The sequence below is a fragment of the Balearica regulorum genome, chromosome 6 (genome assembly GCF_011004875.1).
Source record: "Balearica regulorum gibbericeps isolate bBalReg1 chromosome 6, bBalReg1.pri, whole genome shotgun sequence".
Taxonomy (NCBI): domain Eukaryota; kingdom Metazoa; phylum Chordata; class Aves; order Gruiformes; family Gruidae; genus Balearica; species Balearica regulorum.
The window spans coordinates 41,439,573-41,466,960 of record NC_046189.1 but is presented as its reverse complement, the minus strand read 5'-3'; the positions used below and the strand labels follow the sequence as shown (position 1 = coordinate 41,466,960).

At 43.7% G+C, this 27,388-nt stretch overlaps 1 protein-coding gene across 9 annotated transcripts in view; it reads left to right on the top strand.

Annotated features, from left to right (window-relative positions):
• Positions 1-27,388, top strand: part of CACNB4 (calcium voltage-gated channel auxiliary subunit beta 4) — a 111,378-nt gene that overhangs the window by 26,853 nt on the left and 57,137 nt on the right. For 2 of the 9 annotated variants that reach the window (XM_075757357.1, XM_075757361.1), the window contains exon 1: positions 14,457-14,752. The exons of the other annotated variants lie outside the window; for them this stretch is intronic. In XM_075757357.1, coding sequence (XP_075613472.1) covers positions 14,708-14,752 — 45 coding nt within the window. In that variant the 5' untranslated portion in view covers positions 14,457-14,707. Of the gene's footprint in view, positions 1-14,456; positions 14,753-27,388 lie in introns of those variants that run through there. 9 annotated transcript variants of the gene reach the window in all.

The window sequence follows — 27,388 nt, the reverse complement described above, 5'->3', positions numbered from 1 at the left end:
TCCCACAGATGGCCATAAGGTGCTTATTGCATTCATTAAATGTATTTAAGGGGCTTGTGAATGGGTTGCCTGTACTGTAAATTACCTGTGAAGATGATACTGGCATCTGACAATATTTTTAGGCTGCTTGCTATTTGTTTCCGGTTGACAAACTATGCCTATGAATCTTGCTACAACAAAAGCTTTTTTCTGGAAATAGCTTCTCAATTTCTTAATATTGCTGGTTAAGTCTGCACTATGGATGTTAGCAAGATGGAAAAAAGTTCTGGGAGCTAATGCCTGTTAATGCTCAGAGGGGAGAGGGAAAAAACTGTCTGCAGGTAGAAGGAGTATTCTCATTACCCTGCATCACCGCTCATTTAAGATGAAGGCATTCAAATGTCTGTTTTACAACCTGCATAGAATTAAAGACATTTGGTATTTTAAGAAAATGTTCTCATTAATGTATCATCAGACCCATCAAGCTTCACCTATTGAGCTAGATAGTCACAGTTCAGAGCGTAATTGAGCCCGCTACTATTCCTTTGTCACCTATACCCTTACCACCTACTTTCCCACCTCCAAGTTTTAGGTGGGTTCTTCAAAAGATGAATAAAACTGAATTAGCTGCATGAAAAAGAATTCAGGGCTTTCAAATTCAGTGTGGCGAGCGAGCGCGCACGTGTGTGGGAAGGAATGAGTCCACTCACAACAGAAGCTATTAAATCTTTAGTGCTTGCTTCCTGGTACTGTGAAAAGTATTGAAGACATTTAATAAAAATGAGGTTAAATTCCTCAGCTATAAGATGCTGCACACTAACACCTGCTTGAAGGACCGTTCCCTGTTCTGGAGTCGGTGGTGTTTGGCTATATTGCTGTTGTGATCTATACCTGCACAGAATTTCCTTATAACACATTTTTAACTTTGCTGCTTCCTGTACATCTGCAAAGCAATTATGTCTTGTTACCTTCAGAAAGTCACAGCAGTGCCTCCCCGTGCAATGAGAAGATGCACAAACGATACAGGCTGAAGCGGTGAAGCAAGGCTGGTGTGCATGTTCTCAGGACAGGGCTGTATCCGGGCAGCTAGCACAACTGGAAGCAATGGCAAGGTATTTTGAGGAGTAGCTGGAGGAGGATTTATGAAGATCCAACTGTGTTGGAATACCAACACAGAAGTACAGGGAGCATCACATGCAAAGGTGGCTGAAGAAGCAGGGAAGTGCTGATTCAGCATTCTCTCGTGATATATTTGTTGCTTTTGTGCTCAAAGCCATGCAGTTCTTCAGCCTTTGCTTCAATCAATTCACCTCTCTGATTAATCACCGGAGTAAGCAGTGGGCTCTTCTGCATCTTTCCATTAGGCAGGATTAGTGCTATTTAGTTAATTTTCATGTGGACTTTCCCTACCTCATTTTCTTGTAATGCATACTATGCTGTGTCTTCGAATTTCAGTTACTCTGCAATTATTTAGTGATTTCTGCTTTGTGTTTTTTTGGTCAGGGATGATAGCTGCATCCTTCCCTATCACTTCCCCCTGTATCCATTATTTCTGCAGTGCCCTTCTTCCATCCCACCTGGATCTAGGCTGGAACCCCTCGGCTGAGTTATGATCCAGGCTGAGTGGGAAGCCAAAGGAGTTCAGTTGTGTTGGGGAGAGATGCTGTATCGTTGACAAGAGGGTGAAGCAATGTGTGGAGTGGTGGAACTGGGGTGAGCATGGAGGTCCCTTCACCTGGACTGCCCACCTCCACGTGTCATATGCAAGATCAAGTCAAGAGCTGATAGGAGTTGATGGAGAGGAGTCATAACTAAAGACTCTGAATCTTCCAGTGGAACAGAGTTTTCTGAGAAATACAGTCAGTCTGAAATGGATGATCAGAAAGACCAGTGGGCTTTGCTGGATGCAAGACAGCTTAACTTTTGGGTGGGTTACTCCTGAGACAGGTACTTGATACTTTTAGGCCACGAGTAGAATTGTAGTGGTCGCTGTAGCCTGTATTGCGTCATGGTCCCAGATGTCCAGATTAAAAGTGGTCGGAGTGAGCGACGGCTGGTGCGCCCAAGAAGCGATGCAGCTAGGGAGGAAGGGACAGGGAGACTGATGATGTCTGGATGGATTTCGTTTTGATGTGATGTTTCCCTGAGGATAGGAAACACAGTTAGGACCAGGAACTGGGAAGCACTTCCTCATCCTGTGGAATGTGCCGTGTCCCTTGCTGGGGCTCCTGGTTTGCCTCAAGCCTGGGAACTCCGGAGGCTCAGCAGGTCAGGCACCGGGTGTTGAACCACACCATGCCTACCCTGGGCGGACCAGGGTGAAACCAGAGACCTTGGGAGTCCAGACCTGCATCCAGTAAAACTGGTGGGCTTTTCAGTTTCTTGGTAAAAACTTCTCATTATAATCTTGAAATCCTCCTGTTTGTTGGCCAGTCGCTGTCACACTACCTGTCCGGACAGAGGACTAATTGAAAGTGATCTTGGCAGGTTATGAATGTGGGCAGAAAATAAAATGCTGATGGGCTGCAGAAATACAGTCTGACAGAGAGTCATCTTAAGCATACATTGAACAGATGGATGGTGAGAAAAACAAGGCCAGAAGTCGTCTCACAAAGGTGAACATAAAACATACCTTATGTTTCTCAGAAATATGTCTTTTGTTAAAGCACGAAAGTGCCACTTTAATGTTCCAAATCTTGCCACTTTATTCAAATAATTAGAAAAACAGAGCAAGTTTCGGTGCCATTTTTGCTAGTGAACCGCCTCTGTTATATTAACTCTCTCCAGTAACCTTTGCTCAGGGTACTTTAAAATGAATGAAGGCAACTGTTCCCAAAAATCAGAGGATAAAAGTCTCTGAACTGAGCTCCCTAATGGTAGCTGTCATTGGCATTTCAATGGTGAGGATGATTAACCTCTGGAGCAAAGGGAAGCTGTGGACTGTCCTGTCCTTGATGTCTTCAAATTGAGACCAAATGCCTTCCTGGGAACTTCTGTTCACCTAGTGTCAATTATTTTTCCTAGCACAGACTGTAGGTCTCAGTTAAGGGGTGTGGTGGGTGGGCGAAATTCTTTGGTCTATGACTTACAGAAGGTCAAACTCAAGCACTGTCCTTTCTGAACATAAACTCTGAACTTCTGAGCAAGTCCTCTCATGCTTCCTGGATGAAGCAGCTGTTGGGTATGGCAGCGTACCCCTATGGCTTGTAATGTGGCCGTGTTTCCAGATTCATGCTCCAGATGTGAAGGAGCTGCGCTCACTGATACAGTTCCAAGGAGAATTTGAATGCTAAAATAGTAAAACCAAAGTGTGACTTCCCCCCCCTCAGATTATTTCCATGGCTACCCAATTCTCCTCCAGTCAAGGTCAACAGAAGTGACTTGACCTAGTATCCAGCTAGGTTTGGAGAGCCATCCTAAAACCACAGGTTTCCAAGGGCCAAATTTCTGACTGTACCAGTCGTGTTGGAGATGAATGAAAGCTCCTCGTGCTTACGCTCCACCTGCAGAACACTACTCGGTAATCTTGTTCTGCTATTTTTATAGCCAAGAGGTGGCAGCAATATTCACTACTAAGACATTTGACATGTTTTACTGTAGTATAATGTTTAATAGCAGAAATGAGGATTCAAGTCATAATTTTATTTCTAGTCTGAACTGGAATAAAACCAATTTTTCATCATTGCACCAATGTGTCTGACAATAATACTTAGAAGTTTCTGGTCTAGACCTCAAATGTTGGGTTGCCTTTGGCTGCACAGGGGTCACTGTTGTAGAAAGTAATAACTATCATATTTGAACAGAGTGAATATGAGTCTAATCTAGTATTCTGTCCATCACAGCAGCTAACGGCAGATATTTTTGGAGAATAAAATGCAGTGGAAAACAGGTATAGAATAAGCTGTCAACAATATTAGGTCTCTTCCTAAGCCTGTCCCTGCCAAGGGATCAAGGCTGAAAGCAAAGCCTGACTGTATCCCTTCAAATTTTGCTAAGCAGACCGTGTGGAGCTACAGTAGTTGTAGTATTCAAATAAATGCCCAATCTTTTTTTTTTTTTTTTTTTAAGAATAAACTTTACACATTTTTGGTTCCATCGTTTATTTTAATAGTCTGGAATTTTTCTACACTTTGGATAAATGTGTCCTTTTATGAATTTTGATTTTTATCACCTTTTAATTGTGTGCTCCCTCATCTGGATATTGAATTAAATTCTGAGAACATGGGGTTCTGATCTGCTTCTCTGTTGCTCATAATGATTATAGGCAGGGATGGCAGAGCTGCCATTATTTATCATTCTCAACACTTCCAATTATAATATTCTGTTTTCTGCTTGTAACTCTGTCAAATGTAGCTGTTCAAGCTGAATTTTTCCATGCTTGCTCTCAAATGACTTCATTTCACATCAGAATATTGCTATTGTAATGGAGACCTTTTTTTCAACCCTAAATATTGATCCTTCTTCATTTATTCCTACTTTTTTTGTTTCCCGTCTCATTGGCAGATTTAGATCTAGGACAGAAGCATCCTCTCAGCAGTCTGTTCAGGGTTTGGGGTTTTTTAAAGTAGTCTCTGTAAGGATGTTGTCAAAGGCTGGAATAAACTCATAGTTCTGTTCTTTGTTTATGCATGACTCTAGGGTTTGAGAGATGAGGGAAAATACATGTCTAAACTGCATGAAAGAGTCAGAGGAAAAAATATTAGTATAAGTATTCAGAGCATCAGGAAGTACCTGATCTGATCAAGCTTCTGAACTATGCCTGAGCTTTCACAGAATTACATCCTAACACCATGTGCATCGGTGCATCATTTCACACTGGGAATTTTAAAGGTTTACCAGTGGGTTCAATCATCTTTGCCTAAAAGCTGAGAAACAGGTTCTATTCTAGCCTATTTTAGTAGCTCCTCATGCATCAAACCCCTTTTACACATCGGGCTTTTCATGCCTGTAACATGAAGATGGGCTCTGCTGCTGCAAGGATTTTTATAATTATGATTGTTCTCTTTCATAAGGGAAAGGCAGAAGGTATTTTTAGTCGTTTCTAACTGCCTCAGATTTGTAAAAGGACTCATACAGTGCTGCTGGCATGTGGAGTATTTTGAGATGCTGAATGAATTAAGTGAGAATTGCAGGTGTTTATCACCCTGAGCGGAGCACAGATGACTCAGTTCATCCCAGATTCCCACCGGACTTTGCTAGAGGATGGCAGTGCCCGGGGATCCCAAGTCACTGGTGTAGCTGGATCCGCTGGTGCAGATCCCACCTGGCATGAGGTCTTCCTGCAGCGAGGGTAGACTCTGGAAAGAAGAGGGATGATGTTTTGGCTGCTCTGTGTCATTTTGAGCCATCCTACCTAGCACAACATTGCTTGACTGAGGCCCTTAGTCCTCCTCCTGGAAATGGTGCCATTTGTGTCCTTCAAGGAGGAGACTCACAGCAAGAATTACCAATGGAAGGGAGTGAACCTCTCAAACAGAGACACATTAAAAACAGATTTTAGGATAACGATGGTAGGCAGTCATCATTTTCAGGATTTTTTACGCAGATTTTGTGTTCTGCTTCTGGATGGTGAGAATGTCACAAACTCCTCATTTCATCAGGTAGGTAAGAAGAGGTGTCACAGAGACTTTACAGGCAAGAACTCAACTTATTTAAATATGCAGAGCCAAATCCTTAAATTTTTATTTTTCTCAACTCTGTTCCCAACTATCCTGACTGCATATTTAAAGAAATCAGGTTGGATAAGTGGTTCCTCATTCATTGATCTGTTGTTTCTGGATCAGTTTCTCCACTTGGATGGGTGTCACCGAAATCTACTGAAACGAGCTGAAGAGGTTCCTATAGTCCCTTGCCATGAAATTTGAAGTGCTGTGTTGCAGTATACGGTAATTGGATTATAAAGCATACGAAAAGGCAAGAAAATCAACAGGCTAATCAAGCCATCCCTGTGAAATCCCGAGTAGAAGCAGCAAGCTGTAGATGACTTTGTGTCACGTTTGCCTAGTTTTATTTATTTATTTCTTTCTTCCTTTAACATCCTTACAAGAACAACAAATTCTTCATAGCACTTCAAAACTCTTTGTCTGACTTCTTTTAAGACACCCTTTGTCCTAGTCTAAGTTACCCTAAATAGCAAATAGAAATTGTAGTTTTACTCATTTATCTAAAGAAAAAGAAAGTCTCCAGTGACATTGTGTTTTTACAGAAGCTGGCATTTCATTGTAGGAGGGTCATCTTTGTCCAGCTCCAACTGCTCAGTCAAGGCTTTGTTTTCTCTAAAGAACTATTAGTTGGTAGTTGTGATTTATCAGAAATATATTGCAAGTAAGCTTTTTATGAATGTTTACTGATAAAACTACAAATATTTGAATGTATCTGGGAGGTTAACGCTGACCAGGAGCTTTCTGGGATGTATATCTTTTATGAGATTGGAAAATCTTCCTGCTTATTGCTCCGTAGCCTCTGGGACATCCTCCATCTCACAAGTTTGGGATTTTGATGAGCTCCCTTAGAATAACGGCGTATTACTGCCACCAGCTAATATACTCTTTTGTTGTAATGGGTATCAGATGATGCTGAAGCTCTGGAGATGACCCATATGCAGAGTGCATAACATTAAACAAACAGCTGTGGTTGGGTGTGACGTACCTGGCATCCGTACGCTTGCAGTGCTCCTTCTCCCCGTTACAGGCTCCCCGTGACTTTGCTTTTTTCAGCTCCAGATTGTTGTCTCACCCCGAGATTGTTGCTCTCGTGTGTGTGTCTGTGCGTGTTTCCGTACTGATGAGGCTTTCCAGAATGCACTGCGTACTTTCACTACTTGGGTAAAACAGCAGCAGCTTCCCATAAACTTTGTAATTGGCTTTTATTGATAGTTTCCCATCATTTCATCAGTTGCAGTCCAAAGTGGGACATAGCGACACTCGGCATCCGCACTTGGGGCAGTTAGGGAGATTGACTAACATTTGTAAGAAAAGAAGAGGAGCTTAAAATAAGAAATAAAACAAATGCTTAATCCTTTGGCCCTAGATGGTTTTTGGCATGGCATGTATCTTCTCTATAAACAGAACTCCCCTATCTTCCTTCCAACAAAGAAATAGGACACAGTTCCAGCCATGAAACCATTCTGTCTCTTCGGGTTGGTACCTGTAGCGTGACTCGGTGTTTTGGACCTTCAGCCAGTAGCAGTCCGGCAGATGCTGAGAGCTGCTGATGGATGGGAGTTTTGCTGGAGGGAGATCTCTGTGTGTTCAGTGTCTGTGAACATCACCATGACCGCTCAGCTACCCACGTATCAGTGTAGGTACTTCATTTCAAGTTCCAAGCTTTTAAAAAGGAGACCCATGGTAATACAGTGCTATGGCTATGGGCTACGTCTTGCAACATTTTGCAGGTAATTTCGGATTTGCTTCGCTCAATACTGTGCACCAGTGGAAGCCACAATTAGAGTTGGCTTGAGTTATTAAAACCTCAGAGCACATTCGTGTCTGCCTCAGGAGGTGGAGATAATCTACTCTTCTTTATCAAAAACACTCTGGAAGGCCGTAGCTGTGGTTCCGAGTTCCCCACTGCTCAGCTTCTTGCAAATCTCCATAGCGCCTGCAGGAAAGAGAAATTTCACGATGAGTTAAATATAGAGGATACCTACAAATGTAGCCCAGTTACCTCTCTCATTGTAGGTGCTTTAAACCAAGAGAAGTGACAATGAAATCTTCACACTCTCTGTAATTATAGCAGCCTTTATATAACAGTGTCAGATAAATGTGTTTTAGAATAGGTGGCACCTCACTTCCTCCAGAAGAACTGTCAAATTAGACCCTACCAGACTAATTTATTACTTGAAATTCAAAGAATTAGAGCATGCCATCCAGTAGTCTTTAAATGCGCAGAATCCTCTGTGCCACAACATATCCCAAACAGCACCATACTTCTTTCTTTTGAAATATAAATATTTGCTCATCTGATGGCTTTGAGGACTGCCAAATACCACGAATGTCATCCGGTTCTTATTGCTCGTGAGATGGTGGAAAACAGGGTTAGTGAGGATCTCAGGAGGTTAGTTTATTTGCACCTCCACCCCGAGGCATAAGTTGTTGTTACTGAACCAGATGCTTATCTAATCTATATTATAAAACAGAGGAGGGGAGAGAGAGAGAAAGAAATTGCTTTAGAGGGAGAAGGGGTAAGCAATTGGCCTATGCCAAATAACTTGGAAGAGTGAGGAATTGGACTCCTTCCAACAGATGGAAGCAAGTTCTGCTATAGGTGGATTGCTGGAGAATGCTGACGGTCCTTTTCCTTTATATTAATGAAATATATACTTGGGCCATTTTGCCGATTTCAACAAGAGCAGCATTATATGGGGGGGAGCAATTTTCTTCAACAGGTCCCAGAATTCAGGCAATGGAAGATCAAAACCAACGCTTATGTTTCTCTGCTGGCTTGGCTGGGGTAGAGTTAATTTTCTCCACAGCAGCCGGTACGGGGCTGTGTTTTGGCTTTGTGCTGAAACCAGGCTGACAGCACAGGGCTGTGTTCGTTCCTGCTGAGCAGAGCTTGCCCAGAGCCAGGGGCTGTTCTGCTCCTCACACCCCACCAGCGAGTGGGCTGGGGGTGCACAAGGAGCTGGGGGGACACAGCCGGGACAGCTGACCCCAGTGACCCCATTCCATACCATAGGACGTCATGCTCAGCGTGTAAAGCTGGGGGAAGAGGGAGGAAGGGGAGGACGTTTGGAGTGATGGCGTTTGTCTCCCCAAGTCACCGTCAGGCGTGATGGAGCCCGGCTTTCCTGGGGATGGCTGAGCACCTGCCTGCCATGGGAAGCGGGGATGAATTCCTTGGTTTGCTTTGCTGGTGCGCGGCTTTTGCTTTACCTGTTAAACTGTCTTTATCTCAGCCCGTGAGTTCTCCCACTTTTACTCTTCCGATTCTCTCCTCCATCCCAAGTGGGGAGGAGCGAGCAAGCGGCTGCGTGGGGCTCAGCTGCCGGCCAGGGTTAAACCACAACAGTTTCATATGAAGTGTGCTGATGAAGACTGTGCGTTTTGGACTCTTCTGTGTGTTTAAAACTGCTAGAAGGAGTGGGTTTGTATCCACATGTGCTATTAAGGTAACGACGAATGCTTTTTGTTAATATGCTCTCACCCACTGCGGGGATACTGTCTCATTACTGGTGCTGAGCATCCAGGATCGTAACCTTGCTGTCAGAGCAGGAAGAGGCCATAAAGAACTTCCCACCTTCTTCACCGAGCTGGTGTATGGGTTTTGTTGCTTCAGGGTTAATATTCCTGTTGATCCTTCTCCGCAGTAGCAGGAAAAAGAGGCATTGAGGCCAGCAGTCCCGCTGCACGATCGCTGTGCGTTAGTAACAGCAAAATCCCAGGTGAAAGTGAAATTTGTTAAAGTATGAAAAAGAGAGAACTTGCTGACTTACATTCTGGCTTTGCGCACTGCAGTGCTGAGGCATTTCCTTGACTTGGCAGTCTAGTTACTGTGCATTTATTCAAATAGCACTTTAGTGTGTTTATGCAAATAGTTCATTGCTACATCTTCTAAAAGAACCATGCAAGTGCTGTCATTTGATTGTGTAATCGTTAGATTGGGCTTTAAATAAAATTTCCTATGGTTCTGTACAAAATTCATGCCCTGGGAAAAACAATATTCCCACATTTGGATAGCTCAGAAATTATTAAATATTTGATATTCAGGAATATATGGATGCATGTCTCAAAGAGACTTCCTTTGTACTTCAGAAAGGGTTGGTTCTAATAAAATAAAAAAATATGAATAACCTCTAGTGGGATCAGAGTATTTGGAGGAAGCCAAGCATTTCAGAGATTTTTGGGATCTTATGGTATGCAATTCCTTCTCTTCCTCCCCCTGCCCCAGCCTAACAGGGTGCAGTAAAGCATTGGCTTTAATGGTAATGCTGGCTCAAAATGTCAGGAACAGCTTAATTAGCAATGAGTCCAGTCTCTTATGTGTCTCCTAACTTCAGGAGGAATTCTTTATTTGGGATAATTCCTTGGGTTTCCTTGCATGGTTCCCATTTCTGCTCAAGAAGAGTTTTTCGTAGGTAGTGTTTGAGGGCGGGAATAGTTAATCACTGTTATTAGCTCTTGTTTTATGCAGAATTTCTATGTATTGCATTTATTTGAGGCCAGAAGAAAATGTGTTTATCTGTGTTATATCCCCAGTGACTTATCTATCAGTCGTTAGAAGTGTTAGGAGACTCAAAATGCCAGGTAGCAACACTGAAACAGCAGCTATAGGTAGCACTATCTTAAGGTACGTTCTTGCGGGGTCATTCTCCAACCCCAAGATTAAAACAGGAGCACAGAAAACCAGTTTCCTCCATGTAACAGGTCTGAGACCAAAGACTTTCAGCCAGTTGTAAGTATGCTACAATATGTATTTGCCTGTGAGGAGATGCTCAGCGCACAGGTGATCCGAAGCCCTTTGGGTACGTGCCCAGGCACTCCTGGGTTCCCTGAATGGCCCTGTTTGCAAAGCAAGGGTTGCCATTAACGGGGAATGGAGTAATTGCGTTTCTCTTCATGGGATCACTTTCACTTTGGCTGCTGCTGGGTGTGGGAAGGGAACAAGACTGACTGGACTTTACCTGCTAACCGTTTCCCATTCTGCTCCAAGTCCAGCACACTTTTCTGGCGAGCCTGTCCTTTTAATGTCAGATTTCTTATGGAGCCTGTAAAACGTCCTGGGAAGGAAGAGGAGGCTTCTAATTACCCAGCACTAACAATTCACAGCCCTTAAGGTGATTCTGAATGATACCTTTGTCGTTAAGCCGCATGAACTCACGTTACACATCTTCAGCGATGGGACAGCCTGGTTTTTGAGAGACACATTGGGTAGGTCCTATCGAAACTGGATTTTTTTTAAACTGGTCTTTTGTTTACATCTCCTTCAAAATCTCCTGTGCCTTTGGGAACATGCGGAGTTGTGGGCTGAGACAAAGGACAACATGCGCTCCTTGCATATGATATTGCACTACCTCCATGTGAAACCTACTTCACAGTGGTCCTGCTGACATCATCAGAGGATGACAATCCTCAGTGAGGAATATCCCGTATGCTTATACAAATTGCCACGCATCATGATTAAAGCCCATTAAAAGTAGAGACCGGAGTGCTTTAAAATGCCTATTTACCAGTCATCTACAATTAGTATCATAAATGAATGATACAAACAAAATTTATAATGCAGCAACTGACACCATTTAAAAAAAAAAAGTATTTTAAAGGGTTAGACCTTAAAAGGACTAATTTCAGCTCATTTACACATTACATGTTTCACTGGGTCTCTCACAGCTCTACATGGGCACACACACGGACTGGTGGGTTTTTGGGTGCTAGTTGCTTTCGTGTTAGCCAAGCGTAGACTAAAGCTTTACGATAGGGACCAGAGTCTCTCTGTGGCCCGATGCAGTGGAATTCCCTGCCTAATAATATCAGAACATCTGTATTCTCTTTTGGAAACAGGCTAGGGATGATTTTGATCTCTCAAAACCTTCAGTTAATGTGTGACCCTCCTCTATTATTGTAGTGGATTTTTTTTTTTGTTGTTTGTTTGAACCACTCTTTGGGAAGCTCACCTAAAAAAGATGAAGCTTTTAACTGTCTCTCCCATTGCACTCTTTCCATTTTACCTGTGCTCAGCTATCCTACAAGTTGAAACCAAAGACATTTGACTTTCTGGAAACCAACAGAGATGACCACCCGTCTATCCAGCGTAACACGGCGTCCCTCACCGTAAAAACATAACATGCTTTTACTGAATAATGCCCCATGCTCTAGCCGTCATGTATAGAGATACCTGCATTACGTATCACAGTGGAATAAGGATGGCTTGTCACTGAACTCCATTTTGAGTTATTTTCCTTAGCCTGATGTCCTCCCCTTTGCAAACCTCCCTTGCTCCCTGTTCCTGAGCGCCATCCAGCCTCCTGTTCCTTCAGTATATTTTGAGAGACTGATTACTTTTCAGACAACTTCCAAAGAGCCGGACGTCGTCTTCTTGCGCTTCGGCGTGCTACCTCCGGTGGTTTGCGTTGCGTGGTTTTTGGATAAATTGCCTGTGCCGGTGGCCCTGGGGAGGTGTTGGGGGGTGGCACTGCCAGACCTGCCTGCAGCCCTTCAAGCACACGGGGAAGAAGTAACTGGAGGCTCCTCAGGGGTGATTCAGAGCCCCTGCCCTAACTAAACATCTTAAGATCAGGATTTCAGGCACCTAAGCTAAATCCTTGAAGTAGGTTGGTGACTGTCCCTTATGTTTAGATCTTTTTTCAAGTACAATCCCTATTTAATGAGCTGTGTGTATTTTTATAGCATCTTTTAGGAGCCTTTGAAGTTGAGTCATTAAATATATATTTTTAATAACCTCTGTGTCTTAAAAGGACAGTGTGAAATTTAAGTACTGGAAATCAAATAGTGATTCCCCTGACTTCTGAATTAAATTATTTCATTACAAATTGATGTGAAGTTCAGACACAATTCTTTTTTCTTCTTGTGATTTCATGGCCTTTTTTCATTTTGAGCTGACAAATGATTCTGATGTTGCATTTAGAAATTCCTTCTTGTTTTAAATTTTAATAGTCTCCTACCAACAATGTATTTATTATTTAAATTTGTAACATCACAGGTCTTCAAGCTGGGGAAAAGGGACCCACTCTCACTCACAGGCCCTAAAAATTGATCCATTAACTCCTGTATAGGGAGTTGAATGAGAATTTTAAAGACAATCTTAGAAGCTGAAATCCTCTTCCATCTGAACAGCCTTGCTCAAACCACCATGAAGTGCCCCAAAACATGCTGGCTGTGTTCTCCAGCCCCGATGTAACTGGAGGGATAACCCCCAGGAGGAGGAGGAGCCCCTAGGTCTCTGGGGCTGTTCCACACTTGGTCGAGATGGCCAGGAAGGAGCCAGCGAACGTCGGTCACAGAAGTGGTTTCTGTCATCTGAACAACTGTTGCACCAGAGCAGTTTGAGAGAAGTGCTGTCTTATCTGAAACAGACCACTGAAAAGCCGTTGGAGATGAATATTAATTAACTACTTGGGTTTTGTTCGTTGGGTTAACATTGGCAATGTGCTCGCTGCGCAGTGCTAGAGATGAAGTTGCTGTTCCTTGGAAGATCTCATAGACTGAGGACTTGATCCTCCTGTAAAACACTTCAACAGACCTGAACTTTAACCATGAGATTCTTCTCTGTGCTGTCAGGGGGACTATGCTTCCTATATATATATGGATATATAAACTCTTGCAAACCAGGAGGTTATATGAACAGAAGCTAAGAACACATGGAGGGCATGGAAGAAGTAGTAAATTGGGAATAAGATTTACCATTACTTTGGGGAATCTTTGATGAATTTTTTAAAGAGAGTGTGAATATGGGGAGAACAATACCTTTGGCTTTGCTTCAGATGTCTGTTGGACACTTCCCAAGTGATTAGCGGTAACTTTGCAGAACTAAATTAAGCTTTTGGAAGGAATAGTAGATGAAGCAAATGGAAAAGACAGCTAGGAAGTGTTTGTGAACACAGAGATTTTGGATCAGATTGCATGGAAGATGAGATTTTAAATAATTGTTTTAATAAGGATAGAAAGTAAATTGTAAATTATTTCCCTGTAATTCTTTTTTATTATTTATTTAATATTTTATCACGTAGAGCTATTCTCTCAGGTTACACTTGCCCACTGCAAGTTCTGATGTTCTGGGAAGGAGAAACACTCAGTGCTTAAGCATATGAGCTGGGAAGTCAAGAGACGTGCACGTGAAGAGCTGGCTTTGTGGTTTCCTCACTGCGTGACTGACTCTGTTAGACAGTTAGCTTTGGATGTGGTTTCTTCACCGGTGGAATGAGGTTTGCCTGTCTTGCTGGTGTACTGTGAGGTACGGCGTGTGTGGCTGATACGCCACAGAAACAGTGTGAGGTGGAACCAGAAACTTCAGTACTAGAGCTCCAGTAGGCCCCATTTTAGAAATTTGTTTCTTATTTAGTTGTAAATAAGGCCCAAACTTATGTTCTTTTAATTCTTAGTGTTTGGGGGTTGATTGGTTTGTTTCCAGACCTTGGGGTATGCGTGTTTGTCCTCAGAAACCCGCTGTTCTCTGAGATCTTGAAGAAGTGAGGCTGCGGAAAAGAAAGGCAGGAAGAAATGCCCCCGTTATTTGCCTCCCCTCGCCTCCTCCTCGGACAACCTGGCAGGTGGTGGCCCCGGTCCCAGGCAGGCAGCCGCTACCCTCAGTTTACCAGGGCCGCGGCCGAGCGCCGAGAGGCGATTGCCGAAGCGGCGGCAGAGGGCAGCGGTGCTCGGGAGCGCCCCGCCTGGCGGCGGTAGCGGCGCGTCTCAACCAATGGTGGCCCGGCGGTAGCGCGTCGCAGCCAATAGTGGCTCGGCGGCAGCGCTTCGCAGCCAATGGGGCGCGGCGTCGCGGGGAGCGGGCCGCGGCGGGCGGGAAGGCAGGCAGGCAGGCGGGGGGGAACTGCGGGGCGGCGCGGCGCCGGCAGGGGCACCTGCGGCGGCGGTGGGCGCGGGAGGCGGCGCCGCGCGGCTGGGGCGTCCGCAGCGCTGAGAGGGCAGGCTCGGCCCCGCCGCCGCACAGGCCTCCGCCGCCGCTCGCCCCCCCCCCCCCCTTCTCCTCCCCCGCGGCGCCTCGCAGCGCCGGTTCCGCACGGAGAGAGGCGCCCGGCGTCAAGCGGACCTCCATGTACGACAATTTGTACCTGCATGGATTTGAAGACTCGGAGGCGGTGAGTGCCGCCGCTGGGGCGGGGGTCCCGCGGGGGCCGGGGGTGGGGGGGTCCCGCAAACAAACCCCCGCACCCCCCAGGCTTTGTTCCCGGAGGCGGCGTGTGCCGCTCGGAGCCACCCGAAATGCTCCTCCATTATATAATTTGGGGGGGAGCAGCAGTATTTGGGGGTCCCGGCAGAGCTTGCCGTCGGTCACCCGCGTTTGTGCTCCCGTAGCCGCGGGCAGGCGCCTCCCGGCTCCTGCTCCCGTTACGTTCATCAGCGTAGCAGTGAAAGCTGCTAATTACACAATACTCGGTGCGTGTTTGACAAAACAGCAGCAGAAGTTGCTCGGCTGCCATCTGTATCGCACGTACCCCGGCCAGCCGGTCTGCGTGGACGCGTTTGGGATGGATTAACATCGCAGCGGTGCAGGTGCCGAGGTGGTCAAAGCATCGGGGGGTGTGGGGGTGTGTGTGTGTGACAGTATCTGTATTGCCCAAAAGAAGCCGGGACGGGCTGGCGTTGTTCGTTGAGGAATGATCCTCCCCCCCCCCACCCCAGTCTGCAACAGCCTTGCTGGGAAGCCGGTGACATCCCTCACAAAATGGTTCTCTCACAGCACAGAGGCCCCCGTTACCGTGGTCAGAGCTTGACACCCAAAATAAGAAGGGTTAGTGGCAGTTGTCCAAGTGGCGTTTCTTTCCAGCGGTAGCTGCTCAGGAGCCCCGTGGGGCGGAATTAGTCGGGGCAAGGGAAACTGCTGGGATTGTCGTGGCGATGAACACACTCTTCCATATTAAACAGGGATCTGTTACATAAGGCGTTGTGGCCAGCTCACAAAATACACAGATTATAACATAAAATAGAGTGTACGTCAATGCAGACGTATGTATGGTATGATGTGGTATCCCCAGGAGAACGGGCAAGATCCTGTATTGCTTCAGATGAGGCTTTTTTCCTCGCCTGACAACGAGGTGGTATCAGTCTAGGACTGGGAAGTGTAATCTGTCTACATGTTGCCTCACCTACTAGCAACTTGTTTTAGCGTCCGTTTATTTCAGAGGGAGAGGAACCACAACTGTGTAGAATTGAAATTAAATAATGCGGTACACCATGTTGAGAGGAAACCCCATGTATTTGAATCCTTCAAAACTATGTATTTGAATTCTTTCAAAACTGTGCTGCTTTGGGTCAGTTTAGAAATTCCTGCCTTTTTAGTATGCATGTGTTAATTTGTGTTGTGTGTTTTCTCTCACTGCTGCTTATAAGCTGCCATGCCAAGTGCACATGAGTGTGTTGGTTCCTTTAGGCATGTGTTTTAGGATCCAACTGGATGTTTCTGTAAACCAGGCATTTGTAAGGCAAAGCGTGAATTCTTGGGAACTGTTCTCAATCATGAATCTGTCTTGTGCTGGTATAATGTCTTTCAGCAAAGTATAAATGCGGTCTAAAGAAGACAACTTTATAGTAGCATGGCTAAGAAGGCTAACTTGTTGGGTAGTGGTTGCTGTAGAAGAAATATTTTATCTATAAAAGCCAGATTTGAAAGTTCACTAGAGAACGCAGATAAATGTCTAGGGGATTCAAGGGTGCTTCTGAGATGCTGAACTCCACGTGTTTCAGTAAAGACTCACTGTTTTCTTCCAAGAATGTTATTTAGCAAAAGCAGTTTTATTGACAGCAGAAGGCCAGAGATCTACCTGTTACACAAACATCTGTGTTAGGATTTGTATTGTAAGAATCATGTTAATAACAGAAGAGAGGAACTAGGTCTTTAGCTATCCACTTTGAAAGGCTGGGATGAAGAAGTAATTTCTAGGTTCCTTAATGTTCTCTTAACTACTTGGTGATAATGCTGTTTGCAGCTTTTGTGATTTTTACAGTCTCTCAGTACTTGAGAATGTTTTTAATAGACTTAAATTCTAGAATTGTGGGAATATGCAAGAATCTCAGCTTTCATTAATTAAAAAATACCCCCAAACCAAACCACCAAACCCTAAGAGTAATCTAGATCTCATAGTCATACAGAAAAGCTAGAGGCTGTAAACTCCAAAGGCTCAGACACGAAGTAGATAAAATTCCCCAAGTGTTTGTTTGCTTTATGCTCCTGAACCACTTGCTTAAAGCATTATACCTTATTATTATTTTGGATTCTGACTCATGAATTGAGAGTGCCTGCTGAGACAATATTCTGGCAAACAGGTAGCATCATGGGTAGTATGAGTATTACTTTCAAGCCAAAGAGAGCCAATGTAATAGAATTAATATAGTGAAAAACAAATCAAGGGTAGAATACTGGTTCCCTGCGGTTAAGAGAAAGTAACTGTGAGCGTGCAAAGATTAAAGAAAAGGCCTCTGTATTGTTCTGGGGTTTAGGACCTGGAAGGCTTAGCCCAGATGTTGCGCAGCTAGTGAACTGAAGGATCTACGAGCTTGTATACTCTACGTGCTCTTTCATTCCCTGAAGCACAGGGAGATGCGATTGAGGGCTTGTGCTACTTGCAATGCTTCTAGCATAAAATAAACCATATCGAGATGAGTCATTCTAGTACAGTAACATCTTCCTAAAGTAGGCATTTGCCCTTATAAAATCCATGCAGCAGTTTTCTGTAGTAATGGCCTAATACTCATGGCAGAAATGTCAGCTAACAAATCATTGTATTTTTTACCCCAGTTTTTGTTATTTTGCACATGGACCACATTCACTCTGCATTTTCTCTGAAGGAAATCCTGGTGCATGTCTGAAGTAGCAGAAAGTTGTTGCAACCTTGTGGACTAGCAGTGTTCACTGAGAAGGTCTGTCTCAACCTCCAGCTTGGAAGGCAGCCGCTCCAGAGCGAGCCTAACTGGTGCGGCTGCTCAGCTTGCTTTAGGCACTCTCCCAGGCAGGACTTCAGCAGAGACGCGGTAGGAGCTACAGCTGTGCCTAGGTCTAATGGCAGGGCCAAACCAAAAATCCTCTCGCCCTCTTTTCTTGGGGTTTGTCCCCACAACGTAAAGGTGGTAGCTAGTGGGCTGGGATTATCATAGTGAATCTGTTCCTTATCGATGAAAGCAGAGAGAAGAGCAGTGGCTGTGATTAAGGGTTAACCTTATGTCCATCTTCACTGGACTGAAATAGATGTGTGTTGCTGAGTGCCTCTGAACTGCTTCAAGCTAAGCTAGTGGTATTACAGTTGGAAATCAGCTGAGTGGTATGGTGACTTCAAATATCCACACTGAGTTTTTTTTCAGTAATAAAACTGTACCCATGATAAGTTCTATGTGTACATACCAGATTTTAATTTGCGTTGGAGGAAAAGGTGAACAATCAATGTATGGTGCTTACAGAGTAAACATGCTCACTTTTGGAAAGGCGCTATAAAATCACAACATTTAAAGATAGGGAAGCTGAAGTATGTACTGAATTTACATACCTAATCTCTTCTGGTAGATAATGTACAGATTAACTGATCAGAGAACACTCCAGGAGAAGTGTGCAGGTGAAATTTTCCTGTTAAAACCAGGAACAAACATGACATTTTTTTAACAGTGAACAGATACTTAGATGATTTTTTGTAATCGAAGCTATTATTATAGTGTGTTTGTGTGCATATATATAAAACATAGGCAAAAATACATATTATTATTGTACATATATATAAAGAAATGAGTTGAGTGTGTGCATGGGTATTACAATCCATTACCAGCTGTGATGATTAATGTGAAGTAGATGATGCACTAGCTAGTGTGAGGCTTTTTGGAGGAGGAAAATTACACTCTTGAAGCTGAAAAAAAACTGCCAGTGATGGTAGATGAAAAGTAGTTGCTACATTGAAGAAAAGAGGTGCAGAGATGGGAACCAATCAACTTTTGCAGGCACAAGTGCCCTTGTAATGAACCTAGATGTGAACCTTCAGGTGATGGAAGGTACATGACCATGGAGAGAAACATCTTCCTAATGAAGATTTTTGCCTTTTTTGTTGCCCTGCCCTGTGACTTTGGGATTTTGGGGGGCTTTTTATAGTGCTTTGGGTAGTTCTGAACAGGGTCGTCCTTTTGGGAATGAAAGCTTGTTTGCCTTGTAGGGAAGTATGTCTTGCATTGTTGATAATAAGAGAATAGGACATAAAAAAACATTAGCACAGGGGGCTTAAGACAGTGAGGTTCATTGGATAAGCAAGTAATACTGTTTTACCTTCACAGTTGTGAGCTAATAGGTGTGTGTCTATTCATGGCAGGGAAGGATCTGAATGCTGCTCTGTATGTCAGTCCAGAATTTGCCAGTGCTCTTTGGTTTCAGTGAAGACTCCATCTTTTTCAGAAACAAACTTCAATGAAACCTTCCCATAAGAAATTGCCTTTTCTGTAAAATTACATTTTCCATTGAAACAGCTTTTCATTGAAAAATTCTCTCAGGAATTAGCAAGAAATACCCTCTAGTGCAGAGTCTTTCCGAGCCCCAGCAAATGATGTGGAAAGACACCCCGCTGCAGGTAACTGTCACCCTTTGCACCTGGGGAACTCTCAGACCGGTCCCTTTTAGATTGTTTGTATTTATACCTCCAAAGCACTCATTTCAGAGCAACACCCGAGCATGTGAAACGGCTTTCCTCACTTCTCACAAGGTGCAAGTTTAACGCTTGTCAACATGTGAGAGGCTCTATCTTGTGTACTTGAATCGGTTATCAGGGCTGTTGGAAATAGCTGCCTTTGGGTAGGTGCTTAGAAGTTCAGCTTGGATTTATCAAGCAAAAGAGCAGAGAGCGAGCAAGGGGTGGCCTTGCCAGGGATTAGCAAAGAGTCTGGTGTGGGCAGGGCTGGGGAGCCAGCTTGGGCGAGAAGCCCCTGTTGCATGGCCATGGAGGTGAGGGTGCTGTACAGTGTCACCACTCAGCAGGAGCTGGTGACAGACTGCAGCACTCGCTCCGCGTGCCTTTCTGCTTAATAATGCCAGTGCTTCCCATTCAGGTCATCTTCTTCCTCCTTGTGTTCAAGTCACTGAAGATGGTATTTAATATATGCCTTCCTCTTCTGTCTGTGTTTTTAGTAGGGAAGTTCATATTTAAATATCGATTGGATGTCTGTGTGGTACCTCTCTGATCTCTAAAAGAGGAGGAAGGGTGGTCTTTTCTTGCCCTGTATATCTGCACTGTAGTAGGTCTTTTTGTTAACTGCTTTTACCTGTTTGCTTTTTCTCCAGCATAGTCTCCTTCTCCGAAGCTGTATATGCACCTTCTTTTGTTGACTTCTCTTAGCTGTTTGGCCTGCATCCAACCCTGCTCTGGTTTCCCTCAGGCTCTTCTCATCCCTGCATCCTCAGCCTGCCTCCTACTGCCGGTGCTAGAGGGGGCTCTCACCACACCAGAGAAACAGGACATTTTGTTTACTGGTTTGTAAGCCAGGGTGACCTGCTTCAATCAAAGGTACCATGCAGGTTCAAACTCTTAGCACCAAGAATTAAATAAACGCTTCTGGTGGGAATTATGCCCAGATCCACAAAAGCATTTTAGATTCTGAAAGTCCTTTGGTGTTTATAGGAACTGAATACTGGTGAGACTGACCCTGGTAGCTAATGTTCAGAGTTTGCCATAAAAAGGGCAGGGAGGAGGACTGCGTATGCAGAAGCCTGCCTCTGTAGCAGTTTCTACAGCCCTGGCACATGAGGGCTGTAGCTGGGAGTTGAGAAATTGTGGCTGGCACCGCAATATATAGCGTATTGTTATAGCATATAGCATTATCATACTGCCATATCTGTGGCGATAGGTATGAATTTACTCTGCAGTGTTAGTGGCTTTTGGTCATATGTTAGGGTAGAAAGCTCTGCTTGGAGTTGTGCCAGTGTTTTGTTAACCAGTGGTACAAATTGTGGTTATTACCACAACTTGATGACATCATGTGTATGCTACAGGAGCCGCAAAGGAGACCGCTGTGATGCGGAGTGATAGCACTGGGCATTCATTTCACTGTACAGATGTTTGATGTGACATCTGTGTAAAAACATGCTGATATGCAGGTTTTGTCTCCAGTTATTGCATATAATTCTTGAGAGAGCATGGCTGAGAATTTTTAGGAAAGAGATGACGAGAATAGTAGGAAAACAGGTTTTCACCATGCAAACGGCCAGTGTCAGTATTTTGAGGACAGTGCACTCCACTCCCTTTCCTCAGTTTGGTGATGTTACTCCTCACACCAGTCATTCCTTCTGCTGCTAGTGTACACTTTGTCTCATGACAGCTGAGACAAGAATATCTCTGGATGCTACTCAGGTAGAAAAACATGATTATGGAAGCACAAACCTTGGTAGGGAAGTTCATATTCAAATATTGATGGGATTTCTGTATGGTACCTCTCTGATCTCTGAAGGAGAAGGAAAGGTAGTCTTTGCTTGCTCTATACCTCTTCTCAGTTGTAGGTTAAGAATAAGAAATTAAAAGTGTATTTAGAAGTGGTTTTCATCCTGTCTCTTTGGTGATTATACTGCAGAACTCTTCCAGTTAGAGTAATTTTAAAGACTTGTTGCATTCCATTTACTTAAACTCTTCTGCAGTCTTGCTTGCGATAAGTGTAGATCCATGCAGAAGTCGCAGCCCAAAACATCAGTCCACTGTTTACACAGCAAATATATTTAAAGTGGCAGCTGGTACATTCTGATTTCTTCCCCCTCTCAAAGGAGAGGTGCTGGACGGGCTGTCCTGGGAAGGGGTGATGCTTGCAGAGCACGTACACTGGGGCTGCAGTGGTAGGCATTCGCTTGCACTTTCTTCTGAAATTCATTCTCTGTGCCTGCAGAGTTTGTCATCTCTGTCTGCTATCCCAGAGCCAGTTACTGTACTGAGTTTTGTAATAGTTCATTTTATAGAACATCTTTGTACAACGAGCAGCTGGGACCAAGCAGAAGGCTTCATACAGCTGTCAAATAAAACCTGGGACTTACAATGGGGTTAGAAGGGTTTCAGTGGTTATTGGGTGCATCATTTCCACAGGTCCCTTCTGAAATTTTAAAGCTGACGATTGAAAGTTGGTAGTCTGGATCTGATTGTCATTTTATGTGGCTTGATGGATTTTGCAGGCAGGGATGAAGGCTGCTAGTGAGAGTCACTGCATTTTTCTTTTTTCCAGCGTGCTTGTCAGCAGGATTCTCTGGTGGTGGAAAGCCTGGTGATGATACACACCTTCTTTACAGTGCACAGAGGAATTTTCATACTTGAAAAATCTTTGCTTGGTTCGTAGGTAAACTTAATTATAAGGTAAGACAGAAAACATGCTGAGTACCCAGCCATACAGACCGTCTGTGAGATGTTGAGCTTTCCTCCTGATTGGTGACTCAAAGGGAAGTGAGATGAAGACTGCTAAAGTCATCTTTCTTTGGGAGGTCTACTTTTATAAAACAGCAGGTGAGTGGTCTGTAAGACCCTCAGTTGTGGGGCTGATCATCAGTAGGAGCAGCTGGATTTCCCTTCTGTTACTCCTCAGAGAGACCTGGCATGTGTATGTGAACGGAGGGAATGGCGTTTGCAGTGCCGTTCGTTTGCTGATGACACTCGGCTTCATTTCAAGTGTAGCTGTTCTTTGTTTCTCCATTTGAATGAGTTAAGTTTCTAATGTTTAATCCAAAAAGGATGAGTATTGTCAGGACCCGGGCGTTCCGGGATTGTTTGCGTAAGCGCTATCAGTTATTTACTTGCTGTTTGTTTATGTAGGATTTTTAGTTTCAAGTGTGCACTAAAGTCTGTCTTGACTGGGAACATATTCGATAATTTCTGATAAAAAGAGATTATCCTCTGCCCATTAAGTCTTCTGAATTCTCATTGAGATTCAGCTTCTAAAGCATTTGTGTGTTTTTGACAGTTTCAGATTTTTTTTCCCATTTCCATTAGTTCTTAATAGGTTGCCTTGACTAATGAATCATCTGCCTAACATTTTTCTTTTGTATAAAGGGCTGTCTGACAGGGGTTGGAAAGTTAGCTTGTTTTCTGTTTGAGAGTTTGATTGGGTGTTTTTGCTTAAGTTTTTCCTACTAAAATTTCCAAAGCTCTAGTACTACCTCAATATTAGGTATTCTTACCATGTCTCATGTTTTGTGCTCACATGAAAATGGTTTTCTGTCTAACTTAGGTCTTCTGTTTGTTAAATGTAATGTTGTGATTTGATAGTATGGTAGTCAAATAAAAATTTCAGTAAGAATCATACATAATTTTATAAATTAGTCTGCTGTTTCCATAGAGGTACTTTTTTCCCAGAAAAAATACATTAAAATGCAAAAAACCCCAAACCTTCAAGTCATCTAAACCAAAGAAACATAATAAGGAATAGCTACAGTGGATGTTTTTCACTTTCAACTGCAGTAAGAGCTCACCTGATTGGGGTAGTGTGTGTTTAGTAATATTGTTTGTTCGTATGAAGGACTAAGGTTTGTAATTAACTATGGCTTTACTCCTGCTTTTGGCTTCCTTCCGGGGAACTCTTGAATGACCATGAAGTGCAGCTGAAATGGCAAGGGCTTCTCAAAAATGTGCTGATCCTGGATTGCAGGTTGTTTTAAAAATTTCCTAGTCCTTAAGAAAATGCCGCTTCTAGGAAGCATAAATGGCTCTGCCTAGGCTCAAGGGCATCTGAGGGAGGAGCGGGGCTTGTGGTGCTGAAGGAACACATCATAGGAATAGTAAATAACAAGGGGAAAAGCTTAACCTAGGATTTGTTGATGTCATGGCTTGCTTCCCTATCTCCCTAAAACATGTTCTGCTTGTGAAATATTGAGCCGTTAGATGTTTTTCCACTGAGTATGCATTTACAGAGATAGTAGAGCCTGGTTTTAAAAATCAGCAACTTACACAAATGCAGATTACTTTACAAACAGGACAAGCCTGGCAACTGTTCACGGTCATTTGGAATCCAGTCATTAATTTCAAAATTTAGCTGGCTGAATGCTGAGTTCTGTAGGGATCGCAGGTGGTGTCAAGATTTGCTTGCAAACTTCCATGAGATCCTGGTTTGTATTTTTCCACAGTGCTTTGTTGCTGATTTTCATGCCAACAGTGAACTGTTTTCTGTTTGTGCTTCTGCATGGAGCACGGTGTTAACAGCCTGTTAATAGAAACAGTCTTTGACTTTGTCCAGGTAGTTTCCCTCTCTGGGAGAGGTCCATTGCTAGTGGGCATCTTGGTTCTCTTCACTCATGACATCTTTCAGGTCATGGACCTGTGTGTGCCAAATGAATTCAGCTGCCTGCCAGTCACTCCTGATGTTACATCATCTATGTATGGAACTGTTCGGAAGCATGGCTTAGAGGGAACTTCTCATCGTTTGTTTCATAAGCCAAAGAAGAAGATTGGACTGGAGCTCCCGTGTCCCATTAAAGCTTACTGGCTCATGCGCTGGAGCGCTGTTTTGTGCCCATCTTTCTCTGTGGTACTGGGCATCAGAGGGGATTTCTCCTCTGGAAAAAGACACAAGAGAGCAGCTCTTGAAAAATGAGAGATGTGGGCAGCTGGGTGGGTTAGAGTACAGGTTGCACAGGTTGGCAATGAAGTCTAGCATGTGTTGAGTAACTTCAGGGCCTTCTCTTCCTTGCTGCTGCATCTTTAATTACCTTCCCTTGCTCTAAGGTTCTGTTTTTCCTTAACTTGGCTCAGTTCCTTACATACTCACTTTGAGCAGATGATGGGTTTGTGTCTATATATACACATACATATGTGTATATACATACATATGTATATGTGGGGGTTTGAGCTCAGGAGGTCCCTTCCAACCTCAGCTATTCTGTTATTCTGAGAATTGAAGGAGGACTTTCAGAGGCAAGAGTGGGGTGTTTCTGTCCAGCTGCAAGTTCTGATGACTCTGTGCACACCTATCCATCTTTGTCCGCCCCACGGCACTAATCAGGAAGCCCTGATTTTTGATTTGGAGGATTACCCGTATGTCCAGAGTCAGCCAAGCTTTTCCACCCAGCACAGAGAGCTGGGGGAACCCAGCGGTGCCTGATTTTGTGTATGCATAGCACAGGATGATAATCTGCATTTTCTGTTCCTCTCTAAAGCTAGCCTTGTCAGAAAGAGGTTTAAGTGTTTTGAGGAAAGGGCTCAGAAGAGAGAAATGGTGCCCGCTTACAGGGTCTACTCCGCTCTTCAGGGCTGTGAGGATTTTAGCTTTCACAGGGGTGTAGAAAAAAAAAAAAAGAAAACCCTGGGGGTGGAGGACAAGGGACTGCTCTTCTGTTTAGTTTTTTTTCCTAAAAAGTCAGGTAGTACAAAGGCTATAGAAGTTACAGAGCTGGAGGTACTTGGTTATGCTCTTTCACCAGCATGGGGAATGCAGCCTGGCAGTAATTTGATTTATTACAGCGACATGGAAGAAATCATGAGGAAAAAAATACTCCCTATCATCTTGCTGAGTACTGAAGTGGTGAAGTGCATGTTTGAACGAGCTGCTAACACTTTATATAAAACTTCACAAGGCGTTCTATTTTGAGAGAATTGTGCTTATACCAAATACATTTTCTCTGAGTCCTCTCTCGGTTTTTTTTCCATGCTGGGACATTTCCCTGCAAATCGACTCTTTTGCTGCCTAGCTCACTTGTGCTTTCTGCTTCCTCCCGTGGGCTGTTTGTCCTTGGTACAATGGCATCACAGTTAGTGATTACATTATCATAAATGTCATGTTTTCTTTGAAATTGTGTTGCTGTAGATGCTGTACTAGGTGCTCCTGGTGTGTATGAGGCTGGAGGATTTTTTTTTTTAATAGCCATGACTATTATAGCCATAAATGAGCCCTTTGCACCTCTTACCCTCATGGGACGAGCTATATGGTGAGGTGCCTAGGCATCCTTCTGGATGCTCACGGAGCCGGGTACAACCTGAAAACCTCTGGCCTATTAGTTCAAACTAAACTTTTTCATAACCTTTCATCCTTTAGTCTCTTATAATAAGAACCCTGTGAATAGTGGTTACTCTCCTATTCTGCTTCTTTACAAACTTCTCATTTCCATGTGGGATTTCTTGACAATATTTTTAAGCCACATTCCTTCTGTGACTGGTGTATCCCCTGAAGAATGTCTCTATATCTTGCTTTGGAAAAGGATGTATTCTGACAAATCACCAGTTAATTTCTGCTAAGAAATACAGGTCATGAAATACCATGATAAAATTTTATTTTCCAGAACAACTAGTGGTGATCTCATCAGGTTCTGACAAAACAAGCCCTAGTGTCATTCTTGGACAGAGAAGTTTCAATGATGACCAATGGAGAGAAAACCTCACCAAGGGAAAAAATCCAGTGGCAGCTAGCCCTGCCTTTGTCAGCTAAGGCTGCTTCTCTGAGAGACCTAGCTCCAGCTCCTGGCATCTAGGGCTCTGTCCTAAATGGCGTGACGAAAGCTCAAGAATAAGCCCGCCACACTCCAGGAATGACAGATACCACAGAAATATGTCACCAAGTGACACCAAGCTAGGAAAAGAAGTACCCGTGATTCAGCAGGCTGTGATGGTACTCATCCTGCCTCCACCAAGGCAGTCCTTCCTGTTGACTCAAGCAAGATTCATGAAAGGTTTGTCAAGGGTGGGAACACAACTAAGCTACCAGCATGAGCATGATCTGCAGCATCAAGTGTGCCTTAAATGCTAGTGCTGCACCTAGAAGAAATTATCTTGCTTCCAGCTACCTCCTGGTGTACGTTCTCCCTGCTGATGAGCAGAAAACGACGTCTGCTGCTGTGCTTGGACTTCCCTTACTGGGCTGAGGTGTCAGCTACTCAGTCAAGTCTGGATTGGGACCAATGTCTGGAGGGTCAGACCCTGTCCTATGGTATTCCGATTCAGCCTTTCAGAACTGGGACACTGGTCTTCACATACATAGAAAAGTTTCAACCCCTGGGAAAAACCATCACTGGTTTCATGTCTGAATACCGTAATGAGCCAGATACACGTGTACCTTACTGGTGGATCTGGGCCATGGCAGTCTCCCACCTCACAGGAGCTCTTGTTCTTTCAGCAAAATTACCCTATTGAAATGCAGTTGTAACAAAGTGTACTTACTGAAGAGTCTGTTTAGAAAAGAAAAATGGGCAAAATTATTTCTAAGTATATTTGTTTTCAAAGTTTCCAACAAAATATGACAAGTAGCTTTATCCCCAGCTTAGTGCCTGTTGTAGTTGAGATGTTCTCAAGACCTTGTTGCATAGCATAGAACCAGGAATATTGGAACTTTGCACGTTTTATCGATCTCTTATTAGAAAATGAACCAGATATTGACAGATGGAAAAATGGATAAATGAATTCTATTTTGCCTCCCTATGTTTTTAGCAGCTGGTTACAGTTGTCTGTTATTTTTTACTTACTGTCCTAAGGAGTAGAGTGGTAGGAAGTGTTTTAGTACATTGTTGAGTAGCTATTGTGTTACACCCTAGAATGGATTCATTTCAGGAATGCATTAAATAATCTTTCTCTTTAATAGATTAGGTCTACTATATGTAAACATACAGTATGAGTGGGAGTGTAAGAGAGGAAAAGAGTCACAGACTGGAATATTTCCTGTTATAAATTTAAAATTCATAGAGTGGTGGTGGATACATAGAAGTTGTTTTGCTGAACCGAATGAAGAAGTTGACTTAGGCTTTGAGACTTGTCATTGAATGTCATTTCTAGTGCTGATGCTGCCACTAGTTATGCTGACGGTGT